General features: G+C 43.5%; 1 protein-coding gene across 6 annotated transcripts in view; it reads left to right on the top strand.

The window, feature by feature from the left end:
* The window catches only part of CHD1L (chromodomain helicase DNA binding protein 1 like), a 63,353-nt gene that overhangs the window by 28,938 nt on the left and 13,208 nt on the right, over positions 1-21,207 (top strand). For all 6 annotated transcript variants that reach the window (XM_084835414.1, XM_084835417.1, XM_084835418.1 and 3 more), the window contains 7 exons: positions 862-935; positions 4,700-4,810; positions 8,798-8,912; positions 16,105-16,258; positions 17,056-17,221; positions 18,750-18,895; positions 19,067-19,230. In XM_084835414.1, the coding sequence (XP_084691540.1) occupies positions 862-935; positions 4,700-4,810; positions 8,798-8,912; positions 16,105-16,258; positions 17,056-17,221; positions 18,750-18,895; positions 19,067-19,230 (930 nt within the window). The remainder of the gene's footprint in view (positions 1-861; positions 936-4,699; positions 4,811-8,797; positions 8,913-16,104; positions 16,259-17,055; positions 17,222-18,749; positions 18,896-19,066; positions 19,231-21,207) is intronic.

The following is a 21,207-nucleotide window of genomic DNA, read 5'->3' as shown; positions in this document are numbered from 1 at the left end:
GGAAAATAGTAGCTGCAGGAGTGATTTAGATTGGAGGGTTAATCATCCCCTCTTCTCCCCCACCCCTTGGGTCTAGTTTTAAGTCTTAAATCCAATCACCCACTCACCAACTTGCCCAGCTTAACTATAAGTTGCTTCACTTACTTTGAGTTTTTGAATAGAATTAGGAATCTCAATGCTATTGAACTGTTAACAGTAATAATTGAATAGAGTTCTGACAACAATTAAAGGTTGGGATGTATCAAAGCCTGGGATGAAAATATCCTAGAACTCTGCGTGATTGTGGTAGCCTTTTCATGTGACCAAGCTGTCTGGCAGATAGCAGCATAAGTGGGATGGTGCTCATTTCATCTTGCTTAGCACGCAATCCTATTTTGTCTACATAATTATTAGGAGGCACTTTGGCTGCAGAGATTTGCCTTGCTGCATCCCACACAGGGCAAGCAGGACAGAGCTGGTCTCCTCTTGCATAGTGTCCCCTAAGGTGGGGCCATACATTTTCGGTAGGCATTCTCTGACTCCATGACTCTCCCTCTACCTAGCAGAAATAGAATTATCTATGCAAACTAAAAGATGCAAAATCGCTTATTTATTCAGCTTTCACTATTTGGGTTTTGCATGTCCTTCTGGTGGCACAGTTGTGTATACCTCTGTATTTGCTAACTGAGTTACTATGTGATGAGGCTGGACTCTTGACTGACTTTCACAATAACAGCCCTCTCTGATATCTGCTGGGTTCAGTGGCATTTATTCCCAAATAAGGGTGTGTAGGGGGTTGCAGTCTAATTCTAAATCTTCCTTGGTTATGCTACACAGAAAACTGAGCTGAGATCAGAGGCTTCTCTCTCTTTCTTATTCCAGTGGTCATCGTGTATTGCTGTTCTCCCAGATGACCCAAATGCTGGATATTCTGCAGGACTATATGGATTACAGAGGTAAATTATGTAGCTAGTTTTACTGTCAAGGGGCCTATTACTGGGTGCAAAAGGGTTCTTCAGCTGACCCTTTGTACAGAGAAAGGTCCTAAAGAAAAGGTCTTAACTAGTAGTCGACCAATACTCTCTAGGACTTAACTTTGAGCCTGGGCTTCAGTCCAGAATCTGTCTTCGGTGCTTTCAGTAACAAGTGAGAGTGTATCTGAACATGTGCAACTGCATTTTCCTTCCCATGCAATAGCCACATACATCCGGGCTTATGGCAAGGTGTTCATGTCATAAGATGTGATGTCCAGGCTTCACAGGACTCTGGTGTTGCTTACTGAGTTGTGTAATTAGTAAGCTTAGTTTAAGCTTCATTTAAAGTTTGTTCGTTTGTTTGTTTTAAATAAAATCTACCAGGATAGTTTGAACACTTGTATATTATTAGGTTTTAATTGAGCACAATACAAAGAGTATTACAGATTTTTTTAAAAGCAGGTAAAAACAACATAAAACTAATCAATCCAGGGTTAAAAGTTCTTAAAAGTCCTGGGAAAATAAAAAAGGACTTTGCCTGGCACCGAAAGATAACAACGTAGGCGGAAGTTGAGCATTCCTGAGGAGACAATTCCACAGGCAGGAAGTCACCACCAAGAAGGCCCTCTCCGCAGCTGTCACCCACTTCATTGTCGATGGCAGGCGTGGTTAGAGAAGAGCCTCCGATAGAGACCTCGGGTGAATGGACAAACCATTATGGAGACAACAAATCCTTCAGGTACCCCATTGATGGGCTTTAAAGATTAGTACCAGGACTTTGAATAGTGCCCAGGAATGGACCAAAACCTAGTGTCTCTCTCTTAAAGACTGACAAGATTTGCTCCCAATGCCCACTCTCAATTAGCAATCAAGCACTGTATTTTGAATTAAGCATAATTTCCAGACAGTTATCAAAGACAAACTCACATATGACTTTTTATAGTAGCGTGGATAACTGTGGGAAGGTTATCCTTTCCCAGAAGAGACTGCTGTTGGTACACCAGCCAAAGCTGATGGATGTACCACAGAGGTTGCTTGTGGCACAAGTGACAAAGCTGGATTAATGGGCAATGCCCCAAGCTGTGAACCTGATCCTTCAGAACAACTGCAACCTCATCCAGAATAACATTATTCAAGGCAGAACAATCACCCACCAACATCACCTCCATTTTGTCTGCACCGAGTTTCAGTTTATTGGCTCTCATCCACTCCATTACAGAGTCCTGACCTCACTTTATCACTATGGTTGCCTCATCTGAATTGGAGGTGATGGAGCAGTACAACTGGATGTCATTTGCATTTTGATGATGCAGCACTCCAAATCTCCCGATGACTCCCTCATCATTGTAATGTAGATGCTTAAAAGCGCTGAGAATACCCTCTGGAACTCCACAGCACAAGTACTGTGGAGGCTGAGCAGTGATTTCTCCAACACCACCTTCTGAAACTTGCCCACCACTCAGAAGCAGAACTACTGCAGTGTCCCCAGACAGCCTGTCCAGAAGGCTACCATGGCATCAAAAGTTGCTGAGTGGTCCAAGAGAAAATATAATTGCTTGCATATGCTTGACCTGAATTCTCCTTCAGATACAGTACAATTACCAGACATTCCCAGAGATCTAGGTGGGAATATCTCCTTTGCCTGCATGAATTTCAGTTATTGTAGCCTGAGGAGGTCAACAGCCCACCTGAATAGGTGTGCCTGCTTCCTTTTTGCTCTGAAGGAGGCAGTCATTGAACTGCTCATAAATAAACCCTCTTTTGACCAGATGATTGTAGCAATTGTGGGATGGCTGCAAATATCTCTTTTTTGGACAAGGAACTCCACAGATGGTGAACATTCCAAACTGACTAGGATGGCACAGATTATCAGAATCCATTTTAGTCTGACATCTGGCCAGGGCATGACACTGAGGATTTAGAATTGTTACGCCCCGCAGCTTTACATTCTGCATGCACCACTCCAAACAAGCCTTCCATGTGCTGTCGTATAATTTGCTGGTTGTCTAGAAGCCAGAAGTATGGCAAGCACCCCCCAGTTAGCCAAAGCACTTAAAGTAGCCATTCCTTCCCCACACCATCAGCTAGAACAGGAGAAGTGGAAGATGTGCAAAATCTGACATCTGACATTGGCCTCTAAATCTGACACCCTGTCCGTCTTGGAGCTCTTTGTCCCCCTCTGCCTCAATGGCTCCTCCCCAGTCTTCTAATCTTTTTTTGCTTTAAGTTCCTTGTCCTTCCCTTGCCTGTTGCCACAGTTGGCCCTGCCAGATCATATGTTCAAAAATCTAGATCTTAGAAACTGGGTGTGTTATGCAAATAAATACATGCAAAATTTAAGTACAGGCTTTGGCTGCTTTTTAACTTTTTAGTGCACACAGGACATGCAGCTCTAAATGTAGCCTTTTTACTGAGAGGCAGCGTGGTGTAATAATTAGATGAGAACTGTGGAGGCCCAGGTTCAGATCTACCTCACAGTGTGATTGTGAGCATAGAATGAGTGCAGAACAAATTTTGAGCTCCTTGGAGGAAAGGAGGATATAAATGTAACACGTATTCAGAGATATGCTTTGTTTTCTCTGATGTGATTAAAAAAACACCACACCCATCTCTGGTCAACACCACTTCAGACTGCAGGGAGGGTATTGACCGTTTCTCCATTACCAAAAAAATCTCTGGTCAGAAAAATTCTAGCATGTTGTGGAGAGGGCTATGTTAGAAGCCATCTTTGGTGATACTTCTATTTGCAAAGGCATTTTTATATGGAGGAGCATTTAAATGCTTTGAGCCTTTACCCACAGTTTGAAATAGAACAGCCCACACAGGTTTTAACTCACTAACCAAGCCACAGAGCCTATTTCGGCACAAAGCCAGTACCAGCCCTTCTGGTTTAGATGCATTTTGAGGCTGCTGCATCATGTGCTTATTGTGGGTGTCTTGCCACAGTATGCTGTCTTGAAAGAGCTGTGTTTCATGGCCCAACATCCAGGTTGCAAAATAAATCTGAGTCTTAGTGCTACATTCCACAAATGTTCCTAAGTTTGACTTGTGCCTATTGTACGTGTTCCCTGGGTACACAGCTGCAAGCACTGGGGAAGGATAAAGCTTTCATTTGTCACCACATAGGTATGAGACGGTTTTAATCTCATTCTGATCTGTGTGGCTTAAGCCTTGTTTTGATTGGTGTTTGTGGCAGAAACAGAATGGAATCAGCTACCAAGGTGAAGCCAGATTCAATAGTGTATATTTAACAAAGGGTTCTTAGAGTTCCATTTTGGAAGGTGTGCACGACTTGGCTCCTGGTGCAGGAGTTGCTCAGTGCAGAACAGTACTGGAATGGTCAACAACACCCTTTCTTGTTTAGCTTTTGCTGGATGTCTGTTCTCCCCCACCCCTGTTCTGTCTCCAAAGCTGCAGAGTACAATTCAAGAACTGCGGTTCAGGTGTATGCACCCTGGCATAACTTTATTGATTCTGGTATAAATATTGAAACTAAGTTGCATCCATGTAACTAGAATAACAGTGTAATGTAATATGGCATCATTAGGAAGGCCCAGGCAGAGGAGAGTGAATGGGGGAGAGCTGGAGACAAGTGTGGAAAAAGGAATTTGGGATGTGGAGTGGCTTTCAGGTCAGTGGATGGTACAGGAGAAAGGTCGCAGAAGGTGGCATAATGTTCCAAGAACAGAAGCCTTTTGAATATCTGTAATACTCCACTTAACTCTTTTTCTTTTTTAACTGAAAAGGTTACAGCTATGAGCGTTTGGATGGATCTGTCCGAGGTGAAGAAAGGCACCTTGCCATTAAGAACTTCGGTCAGCAGCCCATTTTTGCTTTCCTCCTGGGCACCAGGGCAGGTGAGGTTATGAAAGGGCCAGGGCAGCTGAGCTGAGCCGCTTCGCAGTCCCTGAATGTCCCTCTGCTGTCCTCATAGATGGTGAATAAAGGCTTGAATTGAGTGCAGCTTGGAGGTTATAGAGAAAGTCTGAATAAACTCAAGTTGAGATAAACTGGAGGGCTGTTTGCAGAATTTTACACTGCCATAAGGCTACATCTGGGGAAATGAGAGATGCTCGTACAATGGGTGCATAACACATGTGCACACACGTTTCAGTAGATGAAGGTAACTGATAATTCTGATTACCTGTGGCTTGGCTAATGGTAGCTCTGAAGTATGCTACATTGGGTGGTCTGCCTGCTGTCAACTTGAAGACTCATTGTGCTAATCTTAGCCTTCTCCCCTGATCCGTTGCCTGCTACTAAGGGCCCCAATCCCCTTTCCTTAGTGAGGGCTTCCACATGTTGCACCCATAGCCTGGTTCAAAGGATCCTTCTAGATCCACTCCATGCTCTTTTTCCTTGCTACACTGTCATGCCCAAACATCTCCCCATTGCCTTCTCAACCAGAAAAAAAGGCATCCAGACCCAGCTCAGTCTCTTGTTCTAAGAGCCTGACTTCAAAGGATTTGTTTCCATCCTATTCATTGTTTGTTTTGTTGTTTATTTGGTCAGTCGCTTCCGACTCTTCGTGACTTCATGGACCAGCCCACGCCAAAGCTTCGTGTTGGCCATCGCCACCCCCAGCTCCCCAAGGTCGAGTCCATCACCTCCAGAATATCATCCATCCATCTTGCCCTTGGTCGGCCCCTCTTCCTTTTGCCCTCCAATTTCCCTAGCATCAGCATCTTCTCCAGGGTATCCTGTCTTCTCATTATATGGCCAAAGTACTTCAGTTTTGCCTTTAATATCATTCCCTCAAGTGAGCAATCTGGCTTGATTTCCTGGAGTATGGACTGGTTTGATCTTCTAGCAGTCCAAGGCACTCTCAGAATTTTCCTCCAGCACCACAGTTCAAAAGCATCTATCTTCCTTCGCTCAGCCTTCCTTATGGTCCAGCTCTCGCAGCCATAGGTTACTACGGGGAATACCATTGCTTGAACTATGCGGACCTTTGTCAGTGTGATGTCTCTGCTCTTCACTATTTTATCAAGATTTGTCATTGCTGTCCTCCCAAGAAGTAAACATCTTCTGATTTCCTGGCTGCAGTCAGCGTCTGCAGTAATCTTTGCGCCTAGAAAGACAAAGTCTGTCACTGCCTCCACATTTTCTCCCTCTATTTTCCAGTTATCAATCAAGCTGGTTGCCATAATCTTGGTTTTTTTGAGGTTTAACTGCAACCCAGCTTTTGCACTTTCTTCTTTCACCTTTGTCATGAGGTTCCTCAGCTCCTCCTCCCTTTCAGCCATCAAAGTGGTATCATCTGCATATCTGAGATTGTTAATGTTTTTTCCAGAGATTTTAACTCCAGCCTTGGCTTCATCAAGCCCAGCATGTCGCATGATGTGTTCTGCGTACAGGTTGAATAGGTAGGGTGAGAGTATACAACCCTGCCGTACTCCTTTCCCAATCTTAAACCAGTCCGTTGTTCCGTGGTCTGTTCTTACCATTGCTACTTGGTCATTATACAGATTCCTCAGGAGGCAGACAAGATGACTTAGTATCCCTATACCACCAAGAACTTGCCACAATTTGTTATGATCCACACAGTCAAAGGCTTTAGAATAGTCAATAAAACAGAAATAGATGTTTTTCTGAAACTCCCTGGCTTTCTCCATTATCCAGCAGATATTGGCAATTTGGTCTCTAGTTCCTCTGCCTTTTCAAAACCCAGCTTGTACATCTGGCAATTCTCGTTCCATGAATTGCTGGAGTCTAGCTTGCAAGATCTTGAGCGTTACCTTACTGGCATGTGAAATAAGTGCCACTGTTCGATAGTTTGAACATTCTTTGGTGCTTCCCTTTTTTGGTATGTGGATATAAGTTGATGTTTTCCAATCTGTTGGCCATTCTTGTATTTTCCAAATTTGCTGGCATATGGCATGCATCACCTTGACAGTATCATCTTGCAAGATTTTAAACAGTTCAGCTGGGATACCATCATCGCCTGCTTCCTTGTTATTAGCAATGCTTCTTAAGGCCCATTCAACCTCACTCTTCAGGATGTCTGGCTCTAGCTCACTGACCACACCGTCAAATCTACCCCCGATATTATTATCCTTCCTATACAGATCTTCCATATATTCTTGCCACCTTTTCTTGATCTCTTCTGCTTCTGTTAGGTCCTTGCCATCTTTGTTTTTGATCATACCCATTTTTGCCTGGAATTTACCTCCTATGTTTCTAATTTTCTGGAAGAGGGCTCTTGTCCTTCCTGTTCTATTATCTTCTTCCAGTTCCTCACACTGCTTGTTTAAAAATAATTCCTTATCTCTTCTGGCTAAACTCTGGAATTTTGCATTGAATTGGGCATATCTCCCCCTATCACTGTTGCCTTTTGCTTTCCTTCTTTCTTGGGCTGCTTCCAGTGTCTCAGCAGACAGCCATCTTGCCTTCTTGGTTTTCTTTTTCTTTGGGACGTTTTTTGTTGCCACCTCCTGATCAGTGTTGCGAACTTCTGTCCATAGTTCTTCCAGGACCCTATGTACTAAATCTAGTCCCTTAAATCTGTTCTTCACCTCCACTGCATATTCATTAGGAATATTAGTGAGCTCATATCTAACTGATCTGTGGGTCTTCCCTATTCTCTTTAGTCTGATTCTAAATTGTGCAATAAGAAGTTCATGATCTGAACTACAATCAGCTCCAGGTCTTGTTTTTACCGACTGCATAGATGTCCACCACCTTTGGCTACAAAGGATGTAGTCAATCTGATCTCGGTGTCGACTGTCTGGTGAAGTCCATGTATAAAGTCGTCTCTTAGGTTGTTGGAAGAGGGTGTTTGTTATCCCATTCATATCAGTTTCTAAATAACAGTCTCTAGGGCTCAAGGCAGGTAATGCCACTCAAGAAAACTAGTGAGATGAAATACAATATAAATGCCATTTTATATTGAGGGAGCCAGTGTGGTGTAGTGTCTAGAATGTTGGGCTTGGATCAGAGAGATCCAGTTTCAGAGCCTAGCTCAACCATAAAGCTTACTGGATGATCCTGGGCACACACTCTCCTGGGCACTACCTCATAGGGTTGTTGTGATCATCCCAGAATTCAGGACACGGAATAATGGGCTCAAGTTACAGGAAGCCAGATTCCGGCTGAACATCAGGAGAAACATCCTGCCTGTTAGAGCAATACGACAATGGGACCAATTACCTAGGGAGGTGGTGGGCTCTGCCACACTGGAGGCATTCAAGACGAGGCTGGACAGCCACTTGTCAGGGATGCTTTGACTTAGATTCCTGTATTGAGCAGGGGGTTGGACTCGATAGTCTTCTAGGCCCCTTGCAACCCTACTATTCTATGATTCTATGGTCTTTCAGTTCTTCTGAAAAAAATTAATAAACCTGCTAGGAAAAGCTTCCTCATGCTGTGTGGGTTAGGTGTCAGTAATACCTCACTATAAAATTGATATGCTGTGGCAAAGTTATTTTTTGAAATCTGTTGTCTAAAAATGAAAACTGAGGGAGCTGGCAATTTCCAGCTCACCTCTGGGAGAGAGGATCAGGGTTGAGGCCTAAGTTACCCATGGATGTGGCAAGCCCAAGATTTCAAACCTGGGTCAGTTACATTTATGTGTAAAATTGTTGGGGGGCGGGGTGGCTTTTAGAATGATATTTTAATATTATTTGTAACAATATTTTATGGTTTTAAATTGTTACCTGCTCTGAGTGTTTGGGATGGGATGGTCTATGCATCTGATTTAATGAAATGAAAAGACTCGTAATACTTGGTTTTTAAAATCAAAATATGGATCTATGCATCACAATTCATCAAATTAAGGGGATAAAATATGTTTTATTTTCAATGATACTTATGAAAAAATTTAACTGAATCCTTTATTTACCAAGGTGGAGTTGGCATAAATCTAACCGCAGCAGACACCATTATTTTTGTTGACAGTGACTTTAACCCACAAAATGACTTGCAAGCAACAGCAAGAGCCCACAGGATTGGCCAGAAGAAGTAAGGATGAGTGTCTAGGCATGCATGTGTGCCCCCTTCTCTCCCTAAGGGCCTGTTCCAAAAATCCTGCTGCAGCCCTCGCCAGCACAGCTACAGCCATAGCCTGGCACATCCCAAGCATATGCGGGATCCAAGGTATCTCAAGACCCAATGGGTCTTGCTGTGAGGCTGCAGCAACCGGCCAGAATGCAGCAGGCTTGGTGTTAGTGCCCAGGAGCTGTTGTGACCACTGCAGCGAGTGGCAGCACCTGGAAGGTACTGGGGTGGGTCTCAACCTAGGGCTTCCGGCATTCCTGACCATTGGACATCCTGGCAGGGGCTGATAGGAGTTGAAGTCCAAAACATCTCGAGGCCATGAGGTTGGGAAAGGCCGATCTAGACTAACTGGAGCAAGTTTAGAGGAGGGCAACAAAGATAGTCAAGGGTATGAAGAACAAGCCCTATGAGAAGAGGTTGGAGGAACTGGGTATGTTCAGCCTGGAGAAGAGAAGACTGAGGCATGATAGCACTCTTCAAATACCTGAAGGGTTGACTTCTTCTTTATTGCCCCAGAAGGCAGGACTACATCAAATGGGGTTAAGCTGCAGGAAGATAGATTTTGGTTGAACATTATGAGAAACCTGGTGAAATGGAAGCAATTACCTGGTTGCTGGTGGCTCTCCCTCATTGGAGGTCTTCAGGCAGATGGTGGACCACCATCTCCTGGGAATGCTGTAGCTCTGGGTTTTCTACATTGAGCAGCTTTTGGACTAGATGGCCCCGGGGGCCTACTCTAGTTCTGTGGCTCTAGGGGCTACTGTTCCAGTCTGAAAAGAGTCAACTGACTCCCCATTCTTCCTGCTTTCATGCTGTGCTGATTCCACAAGGCAGTTGTCATACACCAGGCCCTATAAAATCCTTGAGGCCAAGCTAGTTTGTTCATCTGAGCATCTTGTCACTAACTGCAGCCACAGAGACTGCTATGTCTTGCCTCCTGACCACCAGCCTTCTGTCTCTGGCCTGTTCACTCCCACTGCTTGTGACAGGACCAGGCCTGTCCTGGTGCGGAGCCAGATCTGACAGCACCCTGGCAGAGGCTGCATGGCCATTGTGTAATAGCTGGGTACCTTTGCATCTTGCTGTGTCTTTGCTGCGTCTTTGCTGCCTGTATACTAGAAGGGATTAGGTTAGGTGCAGTGCAGTAAGGTTTTTGGATCACGCTCTACATGTTATTCCCCTTCATGGATCACTGCCTTGTTGTGGCGAAGAGGCTTGCGTAACTCAGTGAAGCCATAAGCTATGCCATGCAGTGCCACCCAAGACGGACAGGTCATGGCGGAGAGTTCTGACAAAATGTGGTCCACTGGAGAAGGAAATGGCAACCCACTCCAGTATTCCTGCCAAGAAAACCCCATGGAACGTATCACAAGGCTAAAAGAGATGACTCCGGAAGATGAGCCCCTCAGGTCGGAAGGTGTCCAATATACTACTGGGGAAGAGCAGAGGGAATTTCCAAGTAGCGCCAGAAAGAGTGAAGCGGCCGGGCCAAAGCCGAAACGACACTCAGCTGTGGATGTGTCTGGTGATGAAAAGAAAATCCAATGCTGCAAAGAACAATATTGTTTAGCAACCTGGAATGTCAGATCAATGAATCAAGGTAAGCTGGAGGTGGTCAAACATGAGATGGCAAGATTGAACATCGACATCTTGGGAATCAGCCAACTAAAATGGACAAGCATGGGCGAATTTAATTCAGGTGACCATCATATCTACTACTGTGGGCGAGAATCCCTTAGAAGAAATGGAGTAGCACTCATAGTCAACAAAAGGGTGGGAAAAGCAGTGCTGGGGTACAATCTCAAAAACAATAGAATGATCTGAGTACGAATCCAAGGCAAACCATTCAACATCACAGTAATTCAAGTCTATGCCCCAACCACTGATGCCGAAGAAGCTGAGGTTGATCGGTTCTATGAAGACCTACAACACCTTGTAGAACTAACACCAAAAAAAGATGTCCTCTTCATCATAGGGGATTGGAATGCTAAAGTAGGAAGTCAAGAAATCACCAGGATAACAGGCAAGCATGGCCTTGGTGTACAAAATGAAGCAGGACAAAGGCTAATAGAGTTTTGCCAAGAGAACACGCTGATCATAGCAAACACTCTTTTCCAACAGCACAAGAGACGACTCTACACATGGACGTCACCAGATGGTCAATATCGAAATCAGATTGATTATGTCCTTTGCAGCCAAAGATAGAGAAGCTCTATATACTCAGTAAAAAAAAAACAAGACCTGGAGCTGACTGTGGCTCAGATCATGAGCTTCTTGTTGCAAAATGTCGGCTTAAATTGAAGAACGTAGGGAAAACCACTAAACCATTCAGGTATGACCTAAATCATATCCCTTAAGAATATACAGTGGAGGTAAGGAATAGATTTAAGGGATTAGACCTGATAGACAGAGTGAGTGCCTGAGGAACTATGGATGGAGGTCCGTAACATTGTTCAGGAGGCAGCAACTCAATCCATCCCAAAGAGAAAGAAATGCAAGAAAGCCAAGTGGCCGTCTGATGAGGCTTTACAAGTAGCTGAGGAAAGAAGGGAAGCGAAAAGCAAGGGAGAAAGGGGAAGATATATCCAACTGAATGCAGAGTTCCAGAGAATAGCAAGGAGAGACAAGAAGGCCTTCTTAAATGAACAATGCAAAGAAATCAAGGAAAACAATAGAATGGGAAAGACTAGAGATCTTTTCAAGAAAATTGGAGATCTCAAGGGAACATTTTGTGCAAAGACGGGCATAATAAAGGACAAAGAAGGCAGGGACCTAACAGAAGCAGATGAGATTAAGAAGAGGTGGCAAGAATACACAGAAGAACTATACAGGAAAGGTCTTAATGTCCCTGATAGCCATGAGAGTGCGGTCACTGAACTTGAGCCGGACATCCTCGAGAGTGAAGTCAAGTGGGCCTTAGGAAGCATTACTAACAACAAAGCTAGCGGAGATGACAGTATTCCAGCTGAGCTATTTAAAATCCTAAAAGATGATGCTGTTAAAGTGCTGCACTCAATATGCCAACAAATTTGGAACACTCAACAGTGGCCACAAGACTGGAAAAGGTCAGTTTACGTTCCAGTTCCAAAGAAGGGCAACGCCAAAGAGTGTTCAAACTACCGTACAGTTGTGCTCATTTCATATGCCAGCAAGGTGATGCTCAAAATCCTACAAGCTAAGCTTCAGCGGTGTGTGAACCAAGAACTACCAGAAGTACAAGCTGGGTTTCGAAGAGGCAGAAGAACTAGAGATCAAATCGCCAATGTTCGCTAGATCATGGAGAAAGCAAGAGAATTCCAGAAAAATGTCTATTTCTGCTTCATTGACTACACTAAAGCCTTTGATTGTGTGGATCACAACAAACTCTGGCAAATTCTTAAAGAGATGGGAGTACCAGACCACCTTACCTGTCTCCTGAGAAACCTGTACGAGGATCAAGAAAGCAACAGTAAGAACCAGACATGGAACAACCGAGTGGTTCAAAATTGGGAAAGGAGTATGACAAGGCTGCATATTGTCACCCTGCTTATTTAACTTATATGCAGAGTACATCATGAGAAATGCCAGGTTGGATGAATCACAGGTTGGAATTAAGATTGCTGGGGGAATTATCAACAACCTCAGATACGCAGACAATACCACCCTAATGGCAGAAAGCGAAGAGGATCTAAAGAGCCTCTTGTTGAGGGTGAAAGTAGAGAGTGAAAACGCTGGTTTGAAACTCAACATTAAAAAATCGAAGATCATGGTATCTGGCCCCATCACTTCCTGGCATATATAGAAGGGGAAGAAATGGAAGCAGTGACAAATTTTATTTTCTTGGGCTCCAAGATCACCGTAGATGGTGACTGTAGTCATGAAATTAAAAGACGCTTGCTCCTTGGGAGGAAAGCTATGGCAAACCTAGGCAGCATAGTAAGAAGCAGAGACATCACCTTGCCGACAAAGGTTTGTATAATCAAAGCTATGGTTTTCCCATTAGCAACGTATGGCTGTGTGAGCTGGACTGTAAGGAAGGCTGAGCACCAAAGAATTGATGCCTTCCAATTGTGGTGCTGGAGAAGACCCTTAGGAGTCCCCTGGACTGCAAGGAGGTCAAATCAGTCCATCCTAAAGGAAATCAACCCTGACTGCTCATTGGAAGGACAGATACTGAAGCTGAAGCTCCAATATTTTGGCCACCTAATGCGAAGAGAAAACTCCCTGGAAAAGACCCTGATGCTGGGAAGGATTGAAGGCAAAAGGAGACGGGGACGGCAGAGGATGAGATGGCTAGATAGCATCCCCGATGCAATGAATATGAACTTGAGCACGCTCCGGGAGAGAGCGCAGGACAGGAAGGCCTGGCGTGCTGTGGTCCATGGGGTCACGAAGAGTCGGACACGACTTAATGACAGAACAACAACAACTACTACTACATGTTGTTGTCAGACCAGCACTCACTAAAGATCTGTGCTGAGTGACAAAGAATAGAAAACAGTGAGGGCGTTTATTCAATGCATAAATGCCCTTTCAGTTTCCCAGTCCTTCAGATATTTGGCCTCCCGCGGTCACAGATTCTGTAAGGTGGGGCAGTGGAAGAACCAGAGCAATTGTTGTCCTATAAAGGGAAGTTGAAAAGGTCTACTATAAAAATGAATCGGTTGTAAATAATGTAGAATGTGCTGTTTAACTCTAGGGTCTGGCATGTTTGCAAACCCCCTTTTTTCCATATGAGCCTCTGCCAGTGATGTGGGTCTTCCAGAAGATTTTGAATTGGAACATTTTCCAATGCAAATTAGGGTCATTTGTATTGGAACATTTTCAGTTTGCATCAGAAAATCACTAGAGGGTAATCCAATTTAACAAGTTTACTAAATACAAGTAAAATAAACAACACAGCTAAAAAAAGTACCCCATGTTAATGTTTTGTCTCAACACACCGCAGGTATGTGACCTAAAATATTTGAGGGAAAAAATCAAAGCACATTTAATGTCATTTAAATGTTATATTATGTAGACATTTTTATTGGAATTCTTGTAAAAATTTAAAGACAATAGCATATATTTACCTTAATGTTTAGGTGTGAGAAAGAAACAAAGGTACTAAAAACTGTTGACACACTAATTCAGCCTTCCCCAACCTGTGCCCTCCAAATGTGTTGAACTACAACTCCCAGCATCCTTCAGTCAACATGTATTTAAGTAATAAATGTATTTCAGTGACATGCGTATTTTCTCACATACTGGCTAGGGATAATCACCTGAGAAACATTAATGACAATTTTGAAACTGCCAAACATTGTATTTGCAATTGGCATCCATTCATTGTTACTGATGAACTTATGAAGCAGAAAAATTTCTGCAGAAAAATGAAGCACTGGGAAATTTTCCAGCCTACATCACTGGCCCCTGCCCAGAGAGACTTGCTGTTAAAAGACAGAACTGTTTCTTAACAGAATCTTTTCTCTCTGGCCCCAATCTTGTACAATTTCTTGCTCTGTATAGTCCACCTGCAGGCTTTAGGGAATCTGAAAAAGTAGGCATTTTAAGATACGTAAATATAACTACAGACACGTGTTTACTACATTTATTATTGTAAGCATTTGGGTTTTGTAGCAAGATTTTTACAAATGAGATACTCACTTTATAAGCTCTCTGGAATTGCAGAAAGGCAGGATAGAAATATCTCAGTAGAGGCACCCCCAATGTGAGCTGCTCAGCCCAAACAGATGCATTCTTGTTTAAAAACAAAACAGAACTGTCTTTAATTAACGATGATCACCCAGGCCATTGTTTCCTTTGTAAAACTAGAAACAACAGGCTCCAGAGTTGTGTAGAAGATGCATCTCCTGACCTGGATGCCCCTCTCTCCAGGCAAAGTTGTATACCAGGTGGTTGTAGATAGTCAATTCTGAGGAAAAGGCAATGACTCTATGCAAAGGCAAGCTGTCTTGAATGCCTGACTATTTGTGGTTACTAGGAGGTAGAAGAAATCTGTACTTTACAACATTGTGAGATACTGGTGGATTTTTAAGAATAATTGATAATGAGAAACATGGAACAGTTTGGCCGAGCAGCTTAACCTGCCATCTGCACTGGTCAAATTTGAATAGTTCAAATGTTAACTGCCTACTGCTTTATGCTCTGGTGATGTTTTAATGCAAAAGTCCTACAACTTTTGTTGAGAGTTGTAGGTCTTTTTTCTGTCTAAACATGCATAAGATTGCACCCTTAATCATTTGGATTGGCTTTTATCTTCCCTTTTATGTTTTTCTGTTAGCTGTCTTGAGTGCCATTGACAGAACGGTGGGATATAAATTGTAATAAGCTGTTCTTTAGCATTACTCTCATGCATTCTAGGACTGAACAAGGCAGAAACTCTCCCATCAGGTTACAGTGCCAGAATGAGACTGGCTGTAGAAGGGAGGCAGTAGCAGCTCTTGCTTCCAGGTTCTTCCTCCCAGCCCCTTGAGTTCTGCAGGAAAGCCCTTTAGAGAGGCCAAAGCCACCCTGGTCTATGGCAGTGGCTCCCATGACGGCTGGGCGAGAGGGGCACCAGGATGCAGCCTGCAAGGTAAGACACCATTGGGCTGGTGCTTGCAGCTGCAGATTTGCATCCTTCTGGGCTAGGGGTAGCTACAGGTGGCCCTCCAGATGTTGTACTGTAGCTGTCATCATCTCTAGCCATACTGGGTGGGGCTGATTGGAGCTGGTGTCCAACATCATTTGGGGAGCCCCAGGTTCCCTACCCCTGCTGCAAGCCATGCTTTCCAGCTTACACAGGAAGCTTGCAAGCCCAGAGATTCTACAGCAGCCAGACCCGACAGGTGGCAGTCATGTCTGCAGGTAGGGACTAATGTACACATTCTGCACTTCTCTGTCTCATGACTACGAGGATGCTCTCTTCAATCATGGCAGTCTCCTGAAAAGCAAAATAGAAGTCTGGGCAACTACTCTGGATGTGGGGAGACCTTGTTGGGGTGAATTGTAGGCTTTCTTTGGGGAGCTGACGGGGCAGGGTGTGAATGAGTTGCGAACTACCTCTGTTCCTGAGGGACTACTAAATTCCTTGTTATACTGCTTTTTGGTTCTCAATCAGGATTATGTGAGCTTTAGACTCTTGTGATCTAATGTGATGAATTCTATTAAAAACAGTTTTATTATGCCATTATAGGCCTGTAAAGATTATTCGCTTGATTGGGAGAGACACTGTAGAAGAAATAATCTACCGACGAGCAGCATCAAAACTCCAGCTAACCAATGCTGTTATCGAAGGGGGACAATTCGCCCTTGGAGCACAGAAATCACAGGAGGCAGCAGATGTCCAGGTAAAACAGAGGCCAAATGTGTCTCCACCAGCAATCTAAACTTCTGTGCAAAGCCAGACCCAAGTGTATTAAAAAGTTGTGGAAATCAGCAAAGAGATCTAGTGCAGTTTGTGCCAGATCAGGGAATCAAGGAAGTATAACGCTAGAGATGAAGTCTGTGGCTTTTGCATGCTTGTTTTTGTTTAAACCTCCTAGAAAGACTCCACACCTTTCTGTGTAATGAGCACCTCACTAGCCAAAGCCACAGCCCTCAATTCACAACCTCTTTCTCTTATTTGTGAGACCAGTGGGGAGGATTTGACATTACCTTTAAAAGTTTAGTTTTTCTGTGAAGCTCTGAAGTTCAATCAAGGCCCAAGGAAACAGTAAAATATGTAGGAAGAGAACTCCCAGGAAATGGTACAGCCACTCCAGCTGCCACCAACGTTATGCCCACTTTAATTCCTTCTGCTTCAAGATTTGCACTCAGTTCATTGTTTGGGAACTACGCCCTCCCGTAGAGGTTTGCTGCTGCAGAATTGGATCATGAATGCTGAACAAAAGAGAAAGGCAATCCATGCCCAGCTGTATGCTTGAATCGGCAGCTGCTTTCAGTATGGCTACTATGATTGTTTTACCCATCAAACAGGGTTCTGTTGCTTGACATGCAGGTAGTACAAAACCATAATCAGGACTTGATTGTTTGGGTCTTGTTTTCCCATGTCCAAACTCCTGTTTCTTCTTAATGTACCTCTGAAAGCATTGGGAAAGGTGATGGTGAATCCATGTAACCTCCATTCTTTTTCATTTTTTGAAAGCTGAGTGAAATCCTGAAGTTTGGTTTGGACAAACTGTTGTCATTGGATGGAAGCACCATCTGTGATGTGGACCTGGGAAGTATCCTTGGGGAGACAACAGGAGGAAAATGGTTAATGGATCCTGTGCTGTCTGTCACAGAGGGAAATGAGGAGCAAAATGTAGAAAGTATGTGAATGAATTCTACATAGATATAAAAAGCAATAGGGAACAGAGTTTGCCTCACTTTGGGAAGTGAATTTTTTTTCTAAACCCTGGCTCTGCTCACTTGTTCACCCTTCCTGCTTTTCCAGTCCTCTTGAGATCAGCCTATTCTTGCAAAAGACAGTCCCACTCCTTTGCACAATGTTCCACTCAGCCCTTCCTTTTCAGAACTCCAGACTGTTGACTTGATAAACACCCTGCACCTGTCTCTCCAGAATTTTGCTTCCCTGCTCAGAAGCTGATCTGGCAGCAGTAATATCCTGAGCTAGCGAGCAAGTCTGATGGTCTTTCTGGCTTAAAAATGGCTTTATGTCAGGGTTGGAATAATTCATGGAGGATAGGCTAATGACCACAATAGCTAAATGGACCTTTGAAAGGCAATATATCTCTGAGTACCAGGGGCTGGGGGTGAGGGATGGACAAACTACAAGGGAAGGCTACTGCTTTCATATTCTGCTTGTGAGTTTCCCTGGAGGCATCCAGCTGTCCACTATTGGAAACAGGATGCTGGATTAGATGGACCCATGGCCTGATCCAGCTGTTGGTCTTATGTCAGGATTTATCTCTGGGGTTTAGTTGTGTTCTGTAACGTGAAGCTCTTCTCTCTCCAGTCCAAGTCTTCTCTCATATGACAGCTGGGTTGGAGAAAAGTGCTGAAGTGAGAGGACTGAAGGAAGGTTCAACTTTTCTTGTTACTGTTGTTCTTTTATTAAAACTAAACATGCACCCTCCATCTACCCAGGCATACAGGAATGAGCAAACACGGGTAGCTGCCCCTTTTGCATCTAATTTGGAACCGAGGAAGAAAATAGGGTTTGGGGAAAATCTGGGTTCTTGATATTCTGAGGATTGGAATCTTACTCTTGATTTGCATAACTGGACCTATGTCTCTGACATTTTGTTTTATCCATTCAAGTAGAAGTTATCCTCACCTTTACCAGCCTTATTTGAATAGGAAAGGAAGTTGCATTGATCAGTGTTGGTAAAGTTCTTTGAGATTCTTGAATAACAAAATATTAGAAAAGTTTGCCCTGTTGGCTGTGGTATGAAACAGGTCATGTTGCTGTGGACTTTCTTGTTCAGGAATTGTCAGTTTGTTTGTAATTATTTGTTAGATTTGTATCCCACCTTTCCACCAAACGGTGCTCAAAGCTTCTTTAGTTTCCTTTGTGAGTGTAACTGTTGTCCAGGAGGGCAAATACTTTAGGTTATGGGGAAAGAATAACAATTAATGTTTAGGTTGCACTGGATCCATTTTATCATGTGTTTCTTCATCTTAGTTCTGATCTTCACTTTCTGTTAAGATCATTCAGTGGGAAATAAAATAAATGGTCGAGTTGCCTGACAGAAGGCACAGTTGGAGCTGCTATGAAAGGACAGCTTCTTAAAACAAACAGGGCCACTTTAAGAATATTATAATGCTTTACTTGATCTTAAATCAAAATCCCCTGTGATGTCAATGGTTCATTTTGAGGTGGTGGTTGTTTTTAAGGCCACATGTACCTATATGAAGGCAAAGACTACTCTAAGGAACCTAACCAAGAAGACAAGAAGGCCTTTGATCAGCTGCTAAGTCTTCAGAGAGTTCTCCTTGAAGACATCAGTCAAGAAGGAAGAGCTCTCCGAAATAAAGCAAATGTAAGGATAGCTAAAATGTAAAATTTTGACATTTTGGGTGGTGTGCCCAATTATAACCAGCTCACTGGAAAACTGACTACAGGGGACCATCCTATGTTGGATGAAGAGAGACATAACACCAAGTTGAGATAAAATAGATGTTGTAACCCATGAATGCCTTTCCTTATCCAGGTTCTTGTCACGGGCATTCAGATGGAACCCAGTAAGAAAAGGTGCAAATTGAGTCCAGAAGAACTGGAAGCCCGGCAGAGAAAACTGCAGGAAGAAGCAGCAAAGAGGGCCAGGCTCAGGGAAGAAAAGAGGCAGAAAAAGGCAGAAGCTGAACACCAGAAAAAGTAAGACTCTGTGTGCATTGATCTCGTAAGGGCACAAGCGTTGGGGGCCTTTCTCAGTTCTATCTGCTGCTGCAACAATACCGCACTTGGATTAAGGAATTGTATCTGGTGATACCTCTTACAACTAGGATAGTGTCAAAATTGGTTGTTTGCCATACTCTGAATGGCTTTCTGAAATCTCTATAGAACATGGATTGCTTCCATACCGGGGGGGGGGGGGGGGGAGGGCAGCAGGCTTCGCTTTTTTGCTATCACTGTAAGCAGGTTAAAGCCATAGTTCCGAATAGGAATTACTACACTTTGCAGTGCTATATTCCCCATGCCTGTCCACATAGTGAAGGAAGAGGGGTGGAGGCAATGCAAGCTGTTGAAGTATAATGAGGAAGTGGATGATCTGATCTCTTTTTTTGTTTCTTTTATTGCTGTCACCAAACTTCTGCTCCAGTGCACCAACACGTGTTTAATTCTTAACCACAATATGGAATCCAGCAGAAGGACAGGGTATCTTCTAGATTTGCGGGGGGAGATGGGTGTCATTTGAGGAAGCAACTCTGAGTATGAGGAAGGGTTAATCCTGAGGTTTTAAAAATGGCACTTAGTTGTTCCATTGAAGCACAACTCCACCACAAATTAGTGATTGACTTTTTGTTTGTTTGCACTCTTTGTGGCTCTGAATGGGCAGTGGGGTTTGAACTGATGTTTTGTAAGCCTCTCCAAAGTCAGTACCAGTTGGAGGTGTTCCCTCCTTCAAGTCTTCTCTGACTCTTGTGGGTACTTCTTACTGCTTCCAAGCTCTTTGCAAGCTTGCAGGGCATTTCCAACCACATTCATGGACCAGTCCTCCCACTTAGTTGTTCTTTTTCTTGTCCACACCTATATGCAGATTTCACTACTGGTCAGTTCCTTTTAAAAAAAAGTTGGATTTTCTGAGGTCTGCAAAGAGATGGAAGGTGCAGGGACAAAATACAGTTGGGAAACTAGTTGACCTCAACTTTGTGTAGATGCCCCATAAAATGAGTGAGCAAAGCATGGCTATACCACTTTAAATGCCTAATGTGGAAGCATCTATAGCTATCAAAACAAAACTGTTTTCCACACCATTTGGAAAACTGTCCAAACTAGTAAGGAAATCTCAAAATAGTTCTAGTTAAGTTGCTGTGCAATTTTTTCAATAGCCTGGGCACCAGAAAACTGTCCCATGTCATGGGGAAAACATACATTTAAACATCATGGATACCTATACTGTTTTCATAAGTGCATTTGTAGACTGTAATAGCATAAATTGGGATAAATATAGAAGTGTTTGAAGTCCAACTCTGAAATTGGTTGTTGATGCATTGACGATATTACTCATCCCTTTGCTGGCACATCTTTGCCTCCGCCAACTTCTGCTCATTTTGGGGTCCTCTTCCCTCCTTTTAAATCATCTGACTTGCATTTCTCCTTTCATTTTTTTCAAACCAGGAATGTTTATTTCTTTCGGACTTCTTCCCTGTTGATCAAAATGAGGCTAAAATGGGCAGAATCCAATGGGACATTAATGCCTCTGTGATTCCTTTGCGCCCCACTGATTTTGTTGTGCAAGCGGTGGGTCCCACCAATTCTGTTGCGCAAGCGGGACCCACCGCTTGTGCAAGAGCGATTTAGCACATCCCAGAGGAAGCACTAGAAACAAGTGGAAACGTTCATTTGCAGCTGCCCCAGAAGCACTGCCTCTTCGGCAAGTGTATAACAGCAAATTCATTGGGTGTAAGCTTGTTCATCTATGACCTTGGTTAGATTATTATAGAATTTACCATCTACTTTTGGGTGGTATTCCCAGGCAACTCAACTTGGAGAAGACTTGGTCCTGCTCTGCCAGGGGCATCTACTGGCTTTACATAGTCCACAGATTGTTCCTCAATCAGAAGGCTTAAGTTGAATAGATATTTAAGTGATACATAATAACGGAAACATCTCTTAACAACCTGATGTTTG

Source organism: Heloderma suspectum, chromosome 2 (assembly GCF_057233095.1).
Source record: "Heloderma suspectum isolate Gila_16-S chromosome 2, 16-S_ref, whole genome shotgun sequence".
Taxonomy (NCBI): domain Eukaryota; kingdom Metazoa; phylum Chordata; class Lepidosauria; order Squamata; family Helodermatidae; genus Heloderma; species Heloderma suspectum.
This window is presented reverse-complemented; position numbering and strand designations above follow the sequence as displayed.